Genomic DNA, 12,101 nt, shown 5'->3' with positions numbered 1-12,101 from the left:
CCAGCCCGACTTGGGCAAACTCCGCGCGCCCCGCCCGGGGCCAAGTTGGCCAACTTCGGGGCCGGGTTGGTCGCGCAGGGGGCGCCCCGCAGCGCACCCGAGCGCCTCGGGCCGGGGGGCAGCCTCGGAGCGTTCGCGGCTCCCGGGACGCGGAGAGCGGAGGTGGAGGGCCGGGAAAGCCCCGCGGCAGAGAGCGCAGCGCCAGCCCCAGCGGGTCCTGGGGAGCCAGGGCGAGGCTGCGCCGGGGCTCGCGTCCGGGGACGCTCGGGAGGAGCCGGGTGCTGAGCGCGCCGCCTTGGGCCCTGATGACTGATGGGGCTCGCAGGAGGGAATCCCTGAAGATCCGAGGGACCCTGCTCGACCTTCCCTGCCCTCGGGCGCGCGGGGAGTGGGGCCAGCGTTGGTCCAACCGAGAGCTGGACACCGTGGACAGGCCGCGCGTGCCCGAGGGAGCCGAGTCCTCGCCGATCCGGAGGCGAGCGGGGAGGGCGCCCAGGCGGCGGGGACCGCGGAGGGGTAGAGGCGCACGGGTAGGGGGCCAACAGGCAATGGCTTCAGAGCAGCCCCACGTCCTGCCAAGGACGGTAGGTTCAAGGGGCCGGGAACAGTCTGATGGGGTCATCCCCAGGGAAACTGTGAGGAGCTCGCGGAGCCCCAAACCGGAACGGGGCAGGGGGCAGAGCGCTGGGCTGGTAGGGTCCCGGAGGGGGACGGCCTGCGGGCGGCGGGGCTCCGGAGTGATGTCCCCGTTAACGCCCCTTCCCAGTTGGAAGAAGGCCGGGGAGGTGAAGGCTAGTTTCTGGGGTGTTGCCTGGCAGAATGCCCATCCCTTTGCGACGGTGGGGTGGTGAGGGGATGGGGGGCTTGGCGGCGGGGCTCCGGGGCTCCCTAGGTCTTGGCGGGTCTAACGCCCCTTCCCGTTGCAGGCGGGCCCCTGGGGTACGGAGCGGAGCGCATCCTGGCGGTGCCGGTGCGCACTGACGCCCAGGGGCGCTTGGTGTCCCACGTGGTGTCGGCGGCGTCTGCCCAGGCTGGGGTACGCGCCCGCAGGGCCGCCCCTGACCGGACCCCGGGCTTACCTGGAAGCCACGAGGAGGACCCCGGCGGCCGCCTCTTCTACAATGTCACGGTCTTCGGCCGAGACCTGCACCTGCGGCTGCGGCCCAACGCCCGCCTCGTGGCGCCCGGGGCCACGGTGGAGTGGCAAAGCGAGTCGGGCGCCACCCGCGTGGAGCCCCTGCTCGGGACGTGCCTCTACGTCGGAGACGTGGCGGGCCTGGCTGAAGCCTCCTCCGTGGCGCTCAGCAACTGCGACGGGCTTGTGAGTACTCACTGCTCTCGCTCCTTTCTGTCCACTGCCCTTGCCTGGGATTTAGAGGCTGGTTATCCGTGAGTCCCAAGACCTGCACTGAGGACCTCCTCTGTGTGCAGGGACCACGGGGCACTGACTCAGGTGGTTGGCAGCAAGGCAAGTTATTTTGACTGGCCCTAGAGGGGGTGATTTATGTACGCAGTGGGTCAGGGTCTCCAAAGCTCTGATCAGGCAGCAGAGTGTGGTCTCCCTTATGCCCGCCGGGGCCCGAGTCTTCCTGTTGTAGCCAGGTGTGTGTGCATCTCTGGGAGTGTGTGAATCTGCACGCGTGTTTTGTGCACTCATGTCTGGGTACCGATGCACCTGCGTGAATGTGTAAATGTGCAGCTGTGCGTCTTGTGCGTGAGCGTATTTGTAGGTTTCTGCTCATTTGCGTGTCAGGGTATCTGTAAGTGTGCATCCCCGTGTATCGGAGCATGTGTGGTACGTGTGTGAGGGGGCATGTGGGCTGGCAGTCCGTCTGCTTGCTTCTGTGCTGCCCAGGGAGCGGGTGGTGGTGCTGAAATGCCCGGTTACTCCTCTGCCCCCTGGCTGACCGGGAGCCACTGCTTTTTATGCTGTGGTTTCCTGTTGAACTCCAGCTGGTAATTTGAAAAGTCGGTTTTCTCGCTCTATTTTGAGCCAAGGGAAGCGTTTGGAAATGTGGGCTCTGGTGCCCATGGGCAGCCTCTGAAGGACAGGAGAGAGGCCGAGTCCCCTCCTGGGACTGTTTGGGCTATCCGGTATGACAGGAGCCCTGGGAAGTTTTCTTGTTTCCAGGGGCCCCAGAGGGACCCTGGCTTGGCATAAGGGGGCCTCAGAGGAAGCCTGGATCGATGCTCAGGGAGGAGGCTGACATTGGCGGTGCTCTGTCCGGCCGGCCCGGGGCCTGGCACGGGCAGAAGCCACTGCAGTTTTCTATTTTGGATTGGGTGTGCGGTGGTCAGGTTGGCAGCACTGGCCAGACATCTGAAGCCGCCCACCACGGCTTCTGCTGATATTGCCACTCAGGGTGCTCCTGTCCCAAGCGAGCAGCCACTCTCCCGGCCCTGCTGGTCCCCAAACCCCCCTGACCTCAGGCTCGTCCTGCCTGCCCGTAGAGCCAGCAATGACACCAGAGCCCCACAACCGCTGGTGTTCTTTTTATGGAGACACAGGAAATGTCACCTGTTGCTTTGGAAAATCACTGCCTTTGGCTGGATTTCGTTAGAAGCCAGGCATACTGCAAACAACTATAAATGTCCTTGGAGGAAATGGGTTATCATGGTGCGGCCCTTTGTGTGTCCGAGGATGTCCTGGGCCTCAGAGATGTGTCTCATTTCATGCTGCAGGTGAATTTCCTAAATCGAAGGACATCGGTGCTGGGAACCCGGGGTTGGGAGAGTTGACGTGAATGCAGTCTGTAGGCGGCCCAGCTCCCATGGACTGATTAATTCCTGACGGGAGGCTGTGTCACTGCATCATTCATTCATCTGTCATTTGGTGAATGAACCTCCTAGTGTGTTTGTCCACTGTGGCGGTCAGAGGTGTGGCTGGCCCGGTGCCCACCTGGGGCTCAGGGCAGCTGAGGGGTCGAGGGGCTGAGTGGTACCCTGTCCATGGCTTTAACAGTATTCTCCTGGGGGCTATTTGAAGAAGGTTGCCAATAGGCGAAGGCGCATGTTGGCAATCTTAGCAGCCTAGCAGCCCTGCAGAGGTACCACGTGTGCATTGGCCTGGTCAGGACAGGCATCCTGAGATGGCACATGTACTGGACACACGCCTGCACAAGTACGAGACAGAGCAGGAAGGAAGACTAGAGTTGGAAGACCGGCTCGGCCTTGCCCCAGGGGCCTTGAATGCTGTCAATGAAAAATGGCCTGGCGACAGTGGGGCATCAATATTAGTTCTTTACTATTTCTTTTCCCTCCCTCCCTCCCTTCCTTCTTTCCTTCCTTCCCTCTTTCTTTTTGTTTTGGTGTATGAGTCTCTTCTCATTTTATACTAATTAATTCTTTAACCTTTAAGTCTCTCTGTGCATCAGTAATAGGCCCGGGGCTTTATACATCATGCAAAGCTGTGGTCTCCACAGCTACCCTGCAGGGGAGGGATCCTCATCCCTGGTTTGCACTTGGGCAGGTGAGGCTGTAGGGGGATGAGTGACTTGCTCAAGGCCACATAGGCAGGAACCTAGCCTGGTTTCTTCCAGCCCCTGTTGCCACAGCGCTCCCAAGACACCGAGATAGGCAATATCTGTGCATTCCCTCCCAATGGGCCTTACGTGAATAAATGCATCTCACTCCCCCAGCAACCCAGGCCCTTAACCACCACGCCACACAGGCCCCCTTTCTCTGCAGCTTTTGCTCTTCCTTTGTAGCCCACACAACACACCAAAGCACGTCTGTCAGGCTCTGGTGTGCGTGCAAATCCCCAGGGGTCTGGTTAAAATGCAGGTTCCGGCTCAGCGCCTCTGAGGTGGGGTCTGAAGTTCTGCATTTCTTATAAGCTGCCAGGCTGGTGCTCCTGGGCCTCGGACCACCCTTTGAGAAGCAAGGCTCAACAACCTCCTTTCTGCAAGAGAGTTCTGCAGATGGTACCACAGGGTTGCCTCTAGCAAATTGGGGTTCAGCGGACAAACCTGTGTGGGCAGTGCTGTGCCCTGCATTGAGCTTGTGAGATTCAGGGAGCCCATCGGGGATCCCCGAGAAGCTCTGTAATGAAGAAAACGTCTCAGGGCGCCTAGGTGGCTCCGTCAGTTTCGTGTCCAACTCTCGGTCTCAGGTCAGGTCTTGATCTCAGGGTTGTGATTTCAAGCCCCGCACTGGGCTCCATCCTGGGCGTGCAACCTACTTAAAAAAAAGAAATGTCTCATGCTCTGTGTAATCCATCATGTTCCACACAGACAGGGCCGTGGAACCCCTTCTTTGCAGAACATGTGGAACTCGTCTTCCTGGAAGATGTGAAGAGAAACCACGGAGCAGGGTCCCAGCAGGCAGCTTGCATCTAGATGGGACATGCCTTTCCCAAGAGCCACAAGTCCCTTCAGGCCTAATATCCTGCTCTGGGCCAAGGACACACATTTGCTCATCTACTTGCCTGGCCCTGAGTTTTGTTTCCCTGCTTTAAAGGAAGGCACAGTCAGTAGCTTTGTTTTCTGTGGACTGGAGTCTCCTAATCGAGGGGATTCGTAATTCACTGTGTCTGCCAGGATCCTTTCAGTTGCAAGTGACAGCTTAAGTTAAATTAGTTTAAACCCAACATGGGAAGTTATTAGCCCACGGAATGGTAAGTCTTCAGGCATGGCTGAATCCAGGTGCACTTGCTGTCTCTTGACTCTGTCTTCTTTGCGTTAGCTTAGTTATCCGGTGCGATTCTCCCGTGGTACCCCCGTCTTTCCAGGGGCCCCAGCAGTGCCTGGCTGACATACTTTTCTGGTGAATTTTGGCTGAGTCCTACTTAAGATTCTCTCTCTCTCTTTCTCTCTCTCTCTCTCTCTCTTTCTCTGCTCTATCCCCCACCTCACAAAAACAACAGCAACAACAATGGGAAGCCTGTTGACATAAAAATAATAATAGGAAGTCATAGTTTGCTGTGCCCCTACTATGTGCCAGGCTCCCTGCTGAACACCTTAGATCACCTTGTTCAATCCTCACACCATTCTATGGCCTATGCCCCATATTATCCCCATTCTACAGATGAATGAACTGAGCCTCCAAATGCTGAAAGCTTAATTCTGATTCCAAGACCACGCCCACTACATTTCATTCCTTTTTTTTTTTCTTTTTGCATGCCAACAAAATGAATAACAAGGAAGAAATGCACTTCTTGAAACCAGTTCTCACCTTTCCTATTTTGGCTCCAGGAGACCTCCTCAGTCAAGGGCATCGTCTTGTTTGTGGGAGCCGGGAGCTGTCCTGGTGGTTGACACACTGCAGACCTGCTCCAGCCTTTGGCCCCCTGCAGGTTGCTTGGGTCTTCACAGTGGGTGATGGCAGTGGGGACTTTCACCCTGTCTCACCTCTGTGTCCCACTTCAGTGCAGCTCTGGGGACCTCTCTGGCCTGATAGAGCCTGACAGGGCCAGTAGGAGGAAGTCTTTGTGGGCTGAGCACCGGGAAGGGTCTGGTCCCTGAGGTCTGGTCCCATCCTGAGGTCTGAGCTGGCGGGGAGCAGTGTATATCCTAATCTGGGGGCTCAATATGAGCCCCCATGATTCTGTGCAGCAGAGCCCTCATCATATGGCCAAGGTTCAAAGAGGCCCCAGGGCTTCTGCCTGGGGGGCTGGGGCTCTCCTCACCAAGAACCAACTCTGTCCAGTCTTTTTTTTTTTTTAAACATTTATTTAGTTTTGAGAGACAGAGAGAATGCACGGATGCATGTGTGAGCAGGGGAGGGGCAGAGAGAGAGGAAGATGGAGGCTTTGAAGTGGGCTCTGTGCTGAGAGTGGAGGGCCCGTCCCAGGTCTTGAACCCATGAACTGTGAGATCGTGATCTGAGCTGAAGTGGGATGCTTAACTGACTGAGCCAGCCAGGCATCCTGTCCAGGCTTTTAAAGAGTCACTAAGGTCTACAGAGGAAGTCATTTGCTGGCCCAAGGGACCAAGATGAGTTTCATGCCAGCTGGCTCAGATGCTGGAGTCGGGCAGGCAGGTGTGGCAGGCTCGGGCTGCGGGGCTGGGGTGAGGGTGCCTAGGACTTGCAGCTGTCCTCGTAGGATCTTCCTCCCTCCCACCAGACCTTGGCACTGCCTGGGGAGCAATGATGAGATCTCAGGGGCTGTGGGACATTCCAAGTTCCCTGGGTCTTGGGGTTCCTCAGGTCAGAAGAGCACAGGTACCTGTTTGGCACCTGCTCTTGGCAATCTGCACGGCTGCCCAGCGTAGTCTCAGCCTCCTGCATGGCTTATTATCCTCCTTGTGGTTTAAGACTTGTTCAATTTACATGGCAGAAAACTGGCTTACAATGAATTAAACAAACAAGGGATGTCGTGGGCCCAATTATCGCCAGGGGTCCTGAGGAGTTCAGGCATGGCTGGGTCCAGGGGCTCAGGACTTGTTTCAGCACATGTCTCTGCCTTTCAGTTCTGCTACTCTCTGTGTTTATCTCAACATGGCCTTCCTCATGTGGGGGGGGGGGGCTATGGGCAACTCCTGGCTTAACTTGTCTTCTTCCCTGGTAGCCATCAGAAGTGGAGAGCAGCTCTTTCTGGATGGTTCTTGCTAGAGTCCTGGAGAGGACTCTGAGGGGGCCCTGCTTAGGTTACAGGCCATCTTTAAACCGATTGCTGTGATTAAGCCTGGCCTCTTGTCACCTTGGGATTGAAAGTGAGGGTCAGATCCCCAAACTCAGGAATGGGTTGGCGTTTCACATAACAGCAAGAGGAAGATGAATGTACTGGGCAGATGAAAACAGTTGCTACCACACGCTCCACCCAGACTCTGTGTCCCAGCGTCCAGCCCAGGTCTGTCCCTAGGCTCCAGACTTGCCTGCTCGGCTGCCTGCAGAGCTCCTTCCCTGGGTGACCCTGGGCTTCTGAAATGGAACACGCTCTCCAGTCTCCTCCGGACCCCACCCTTTCTTGGGTGAGAATCCCAGGATCACCCCCTCCTCCCTGTGCGTAACCCTCATATCCAGCCAGCCGCCATCCCAGCCATCTCTAGACTCCATTCCAGTGCCCATCTCTCCACCACGCCTGACTCCAAGCCCCGTCTTTTGTGCCTGGGTTCCTCAGCTGCGGCTGAGTGGTCTCTCCCCAGCAACTCTTGCTCCACGCAGCAGCCAGACTGATTTTTATAAACCACACAGTAAATCATGTCACTCCTTTGCTCAAGATCTTTCAATGGTTTTTATTGCCCTTAAAAGAAATCCAAACCTGGAAAAACATCCAAACCCACCGGCCTGGCATTCAAGGCCCCCTATGACCTGACCCAGTGGCTTCCAGTTCTGTCTGTCATTGTGTCCCCATCATGCCTGTGCCCCAGTCACACTGACCGTTTAGTTCCTCCAACTCCAACACTCCCAGCTCAGGGCCTTTGCATAGCCTGTGCCCTTGCCCAGACCACTCTGAGCCCTTCGTCTTCATTTGGCTGGGTCGGTAGGTCTCAGACAAATGGCATTTCGCCCAGGAAGCCATCCTAGACTTTCACACGCCGTGTTACACCCTGTCTTCTTGGTGACTTGTGTCATGAATAATGTGTACCTGGCTATGTCAGTAGAGCCCAGCTGTGAAATCAGAGTTCCTGAAGCCTATGTAGGAAAGGGCTGGGGACTTGCCCTTGAGACCCTGTGTTCCCCTCCCCCCCCGGCCCCCCAATGCCCAGGGCTGGCCTACTTCTCCTCATCTGTTCTCTTGCCAACCCCAGAATGTCCACATGCAGTGGGGCGGGCCCCTGAGAATGGCCGACAGCTCTGCCTCCTGTCCCGCAGGAGAACACTTATTGTAAACACATGTGATATTACCCATTTTGGGGTTCATGAAACCAGAGTTCAAAACCCCTGGTCTAAATCAAACTAAGTAGAGGAGGGAAGTTCTGTGCCCCTCCCTGGTTGCCCCCCTCCCCACACCTCCCTGCCCACCAGGCCTGTATAGGGAAGTGTTAGGTGGGGGTGAGGAGACATTGGACTGGGCTCTGGCAAGCCACCTTGCGAGGCTGGGTAAATCCTCCCACCATGGGCCTCAGTTTGTCCAGATGGAAAGTGGGGGTTGGAGTTAACTATTTCTGGGACCCTTCCAGGGCAGCTCCATTTAGAGGCCAGGTGGGGAACAGACACACACAAGTGAGGGAACAGAGTTGGAGGAGGGAGAGGTGGGGATCCCTGTGAGCCCAGGCCCCAGCTCCCTTGAGAGATTGTTGCTCCTTGGGAGTGTGGGCTCTTTGCTGCTGAATCCCCTATGCTACTTCAGAGAACAGTGTTTCTGAATCTGTTGCTATCGTGTGGGCAGATGAGTCCAGTGTAAAGACCCCGTGTGGGTCCCGAGGTCCCTTGACAGGGCCTCCAGAGGCAGGTGTGGAAGTGATGGGAGAGGTGCTAGCAGCAGGATCATTAGATGGGCCGGGCTCCCTGCTGGCGGGGGCTGGGGACCTGCTGAGGACCCAGCTTCACTTCATCACAGCTGTCCCACGTCCCCACCCAGGGCATCCACAGCCTCTGGCTGGCCTCGCCACCACCTCTCACTGGGAGCGATTTGGTGGAAGGGAAAGGGATTCCTAGGGGCTCTTCCCTGCCTGGGTTGAGTAGGGACAGGCACTGACCTGTGGCTGCCATGATGGAGGCTGACTTGTCATGTGTTTGTGCTCAGGGTGGCAGAGTAGCCACCACCCCATTTCCTTGCAGTGGCCCCTCAGAATGGGACTCCTCTGTCTTCACTGAATAAGGCATCAAAGGCGGGGCACCTGGGTGGCTCAGTCAGTTAAGCGTCAGACTTCAACTTGGGTCATGATCTCAAAGTTTGTGAGTTCGAGCCCTGCATCAGGCTCTGTGCTGACAGCTCAGAGCCTGGAGCCTGCTTCAGATTCTGTGTCTCCCTCTTTCTCTGCCCCTCCTCCACTCACATTCTCTCTAAAAAAATAAATAAGGCATCCAAAGGCACCTAGAGTAGTAAAAATCATAGACAATGGAGGGCTGGTTGCCAGGGGGCTTGGGGGGATCAGCGGAGAGGCATTATTATTAATAGTTACAGAGTTTCAGTTCTACAAGGAAAAAACAATTGTGGAGATGGATAGTGGTGATGGTTGCACAACATTATGAATGCATTTAATAGCACAGTAAGAACTACACTGAAGAATAGTTAAGATGGTGAATTTTATGTTATGTGTATTTTACCACATAAAGTGGGGCATCTGTGGATTCATGGGATTCGGTAAGTAGTTCAGGTGTAGAGTGGTGCCCCTTGAACCCCACTCACCCAGTTTTCCTCCCCTGTGTGACTTTGTTCCTTGGAGGACCACACCCCCAGAGACAGCCTGGGGAAAGAGAAACCGTCTGCTCTTTGGAAATTACTGCCAGTCTTGAGGTTCACTCTGATTGGCTGGGATTAGGTCATGGGACTTTCCCATAGCCAATCACTGTGGCCCAGGAATGCCATGTGCTGATTGGCTCTGGCCTGAGTCACATGCCCCAGCCACGGCCTTGAATGGTGTCTGGAGCATGGGGGGAGTTGCGACCACCCATGACCTCACGGTAGCGGCTCCCACCTGTGTCACTTCTCTGCCGGCTGAGGGTCCTGCTTCTTGCGGTGCCCCTCAAGAAAAGGCAGTCAGTGTCTACACCGCTGTACCCTATCCCTGTAGTTGACCTGTGAGCTCGCCATTGCTGTCCCCCTTTGACAGATGGGGAAACCGAGGCTCTGGTGAGTTACTCGGATCTGTGGGCTCTCCCTGTGTGGGGGTCGCCTCTTTCCATGGATTCATTTAGGGTAAACGGCATAGCGGAGCCCAACTCGGCCTCTCATAAAGGCACATCACGCTCGGTCACTGGTCCCTGAGCCCGAGTTCAGGGGGGCCAGCTCTTCCAGAGTCATCGGCTGTCACCTTGCCACTCCCGGCCCCGCCACCACTGCGTCGTCGTGTGTTTCTGGCACTGGTTTCAGAGTGTAACAGTGCCACCCATTCACGAGTTGGCAGGCTTCAGGCTCTTTCTGCCCCATGGCCAGCTTTGGCTTCCTGTCCCCTTGTGCCCCCAGCCCTTGGTGAGTGAAGAGTGATGCTGAGCATCAGCTGGGAGGTGGGGAAGGCCAGGTCCTCACCTCGGCCTGCTGTGAGCACCATGAATGCCACAGCAGGGTGAGCAGTCACTGAGGAGCTCATCTGCCCTGGGACGCAGGGACACCCCCCATGGCCTGGCGTGCCCGCCCTGCACCGAGGCTGGCTCTGCTGTGCAGTGGCCTGAGCTGTGGCCTGGGCCTCCCCACTCTGGTCTCTGAGATGCACGGGGGCAAATGCCCGTGGGGCCCTTCCCAGGACCTTGGGTCTGTACCGGCAGGCAGACACATCCTTTGTTACCCTCACTGCCCACCTCTGCTTGGGCAGCCTGGGGGAACATATGTGCATGTTTGGGCGCCTAGGCATGACAATGTGTGTGTGTGTGTAAGGGTGTGCATGGGTGTGCATGTACATGTGCATGCACATCTGTATGAGTGTGACGTGAAAATGGATGTGCACACGTGTGTGTGCATGGGAGTGTATGCATTGGAGTAAGCATGGGTGTGAGTGTGTGCATGGGTGTGAGTGTGCACGTGTGTGTCTGTGTGTAGGGTATCTATGTACCCAGTTGAGTAAGCATGCGCACTCAAGTGTGAGTGTGTATGATGGTCGTGTGTGTTCTTGGCAGGGGCTTCTTCCAGGGGAGGGGATTGAGAGGGAGCAGAGGTCCTGAGGGGAGGGGGAAGACCCTAGCCCTTTGAATCCTGGACGCCCCCCTCCCCCACTGGCAGGCACTCTGGAATGGGAGGGCCCAGGTACAAGCCTCTTGCTCTGCTGCTTATGTTTCATATTAAATGTCAACTGTCCACCGGGTCTGCGGTGCTGCCATTAATATGGAGAAGTTATTACAGAGCCTGGAGCTGGCTCCTCGGGCTCATCCATGAATTTCAATTACCCTGCACATCTACTCTAGGCCTGTGGAGGGGGGCGTACAGCGTCCACTTGGAGGCAGAGGAAACCCTGGCTTCCGGGACCCAGGCCCAGACAGTGCAAGGAGCCTAGGCAGGCTCTGCAGTGTCCGCCTTGCCCTGCAGGTTTCAAGTGGGCACGGACTTGGCACTGCCTGGAGGCTGCCGGGTCACACGGTCATCTCTGCCCCGTGTACCTGGGCAGCCTAGAGAAGGGCTGAAATGCCACTCCACTAAACCTCGTTTCCTTGGCTTGCAAAGGGGGGGAGACTGTCCACACGCGCCTGGCTGGGCATTGGAAGGATGGGTAGGTGCACAGCAAGCCCTTAGCCCAGGCCCAGGGCTTGGGAGATTTATGCAGTCATCAGATCTAGGATGCCATCAATCATAGGGCACACCAAGTAAGAGCAGACACTCCTGATTAAACCGTGCCCTGGCGCCTTAACTTTGGTCCCCCGAGACATGGGCACCAGCCACCCTGCCCCTAGTTGCTCTGAACAGCGGGCCATTTCTCCCTTCTCACTTGCTTTGCTTACTGAGCATGTGACTGCCTTCTTCACTTCGGGGTGTCTTCCTCTCCTTGGTAAAGTGTGGGGTTGCAGTCATTCCTCCAGGGACATTTCTCATTGAGGCCAAAGCTACACACCCCCTTGTCTCCACGCCCTTCTGCACACGCTGTCATTTTTTGCCATCGTGATGTGATTTTTTGAGGACATTTTGGGTGGCCAGGATCTCCCCACAAGAGGCGCTGACCCAAGACGCAATTCAAGGGAAGTAATAGCAATATGAGTGAAAGACCATGGGCAGGCTAGTGCATGCCAGCCAGTGCCAACCACTGCGCGGTTGCTGCGGCTGTCGGCACTGGGAAGATCGATCCATCTCCCCAGTTCAGAGGTGGTAAATGGGAAAAACTTGCGTCTAGAGTCCTGGACATGCGGTTTTTATTGTTGTTGTTGCTATTATTATTATGTTACAAATGATTTCAAGGCGCTGAAAGCTTGGCACGCGGCTCCCGGGCCGAGAGGCAGAGCAGCGGCTGACACGGGGCCGCCCCCAGCAGAGGGACTGGCCCTTGCTGGTTCTGTGAGCACAGTATTCAAGCAGTCAGCCTTGAACCTAGATCTTTCTCCTCTGAAAGCAGGGACCAGGACCCCATGGCAAA

General features: G+C 56.5%; 1 protein-coding gene across 1 annotated transcript in view; it reads left to right on the top strand.

Moving 5' to 3' along the window:
* The first annotated feature begins 305 nt into the window (after positions 1-305).
* ADAMTS2 (ADAM metallopeptidase with thrombospondin type 1 motif 2) overlaps positions 306-12,101 on the top strand; it is a 229,405-nt gene continuing 217,609 nt past the window's right edge. The window contains exons 1-2 of the mRNA XM_029941147.1: positions 306-516; positions 927-1,321. Of these exons, the coding sequence (XP_029797007.1) occupies positions 306-516; positions 927-1,321 (606 nt within the window). The remainder of the gene's footprint in view (positions 517-926; positions 1,322-12,101) is intronic.

Source organism: Suricata suricatta, chromosome 6 (genome assembly GCF_006229205.1).
Source record: "Suricata suricatta isolate VVHF042 chromosome 6, meerkat_22Aug2017_6uvM2_HiC, whole genome shotgun sequence".
Lineage (NCBI taxonomy): Eukaryota > Metazoa > Chordata > Mammalia > Carnivora > Herpestidae > Suricata > Suricata suricatta.
The sequence above is the reverse complement of the archived record's forward strand: the minus strand, read 5'-3'. Positions and strand labels throughout refer to the sequence as shown.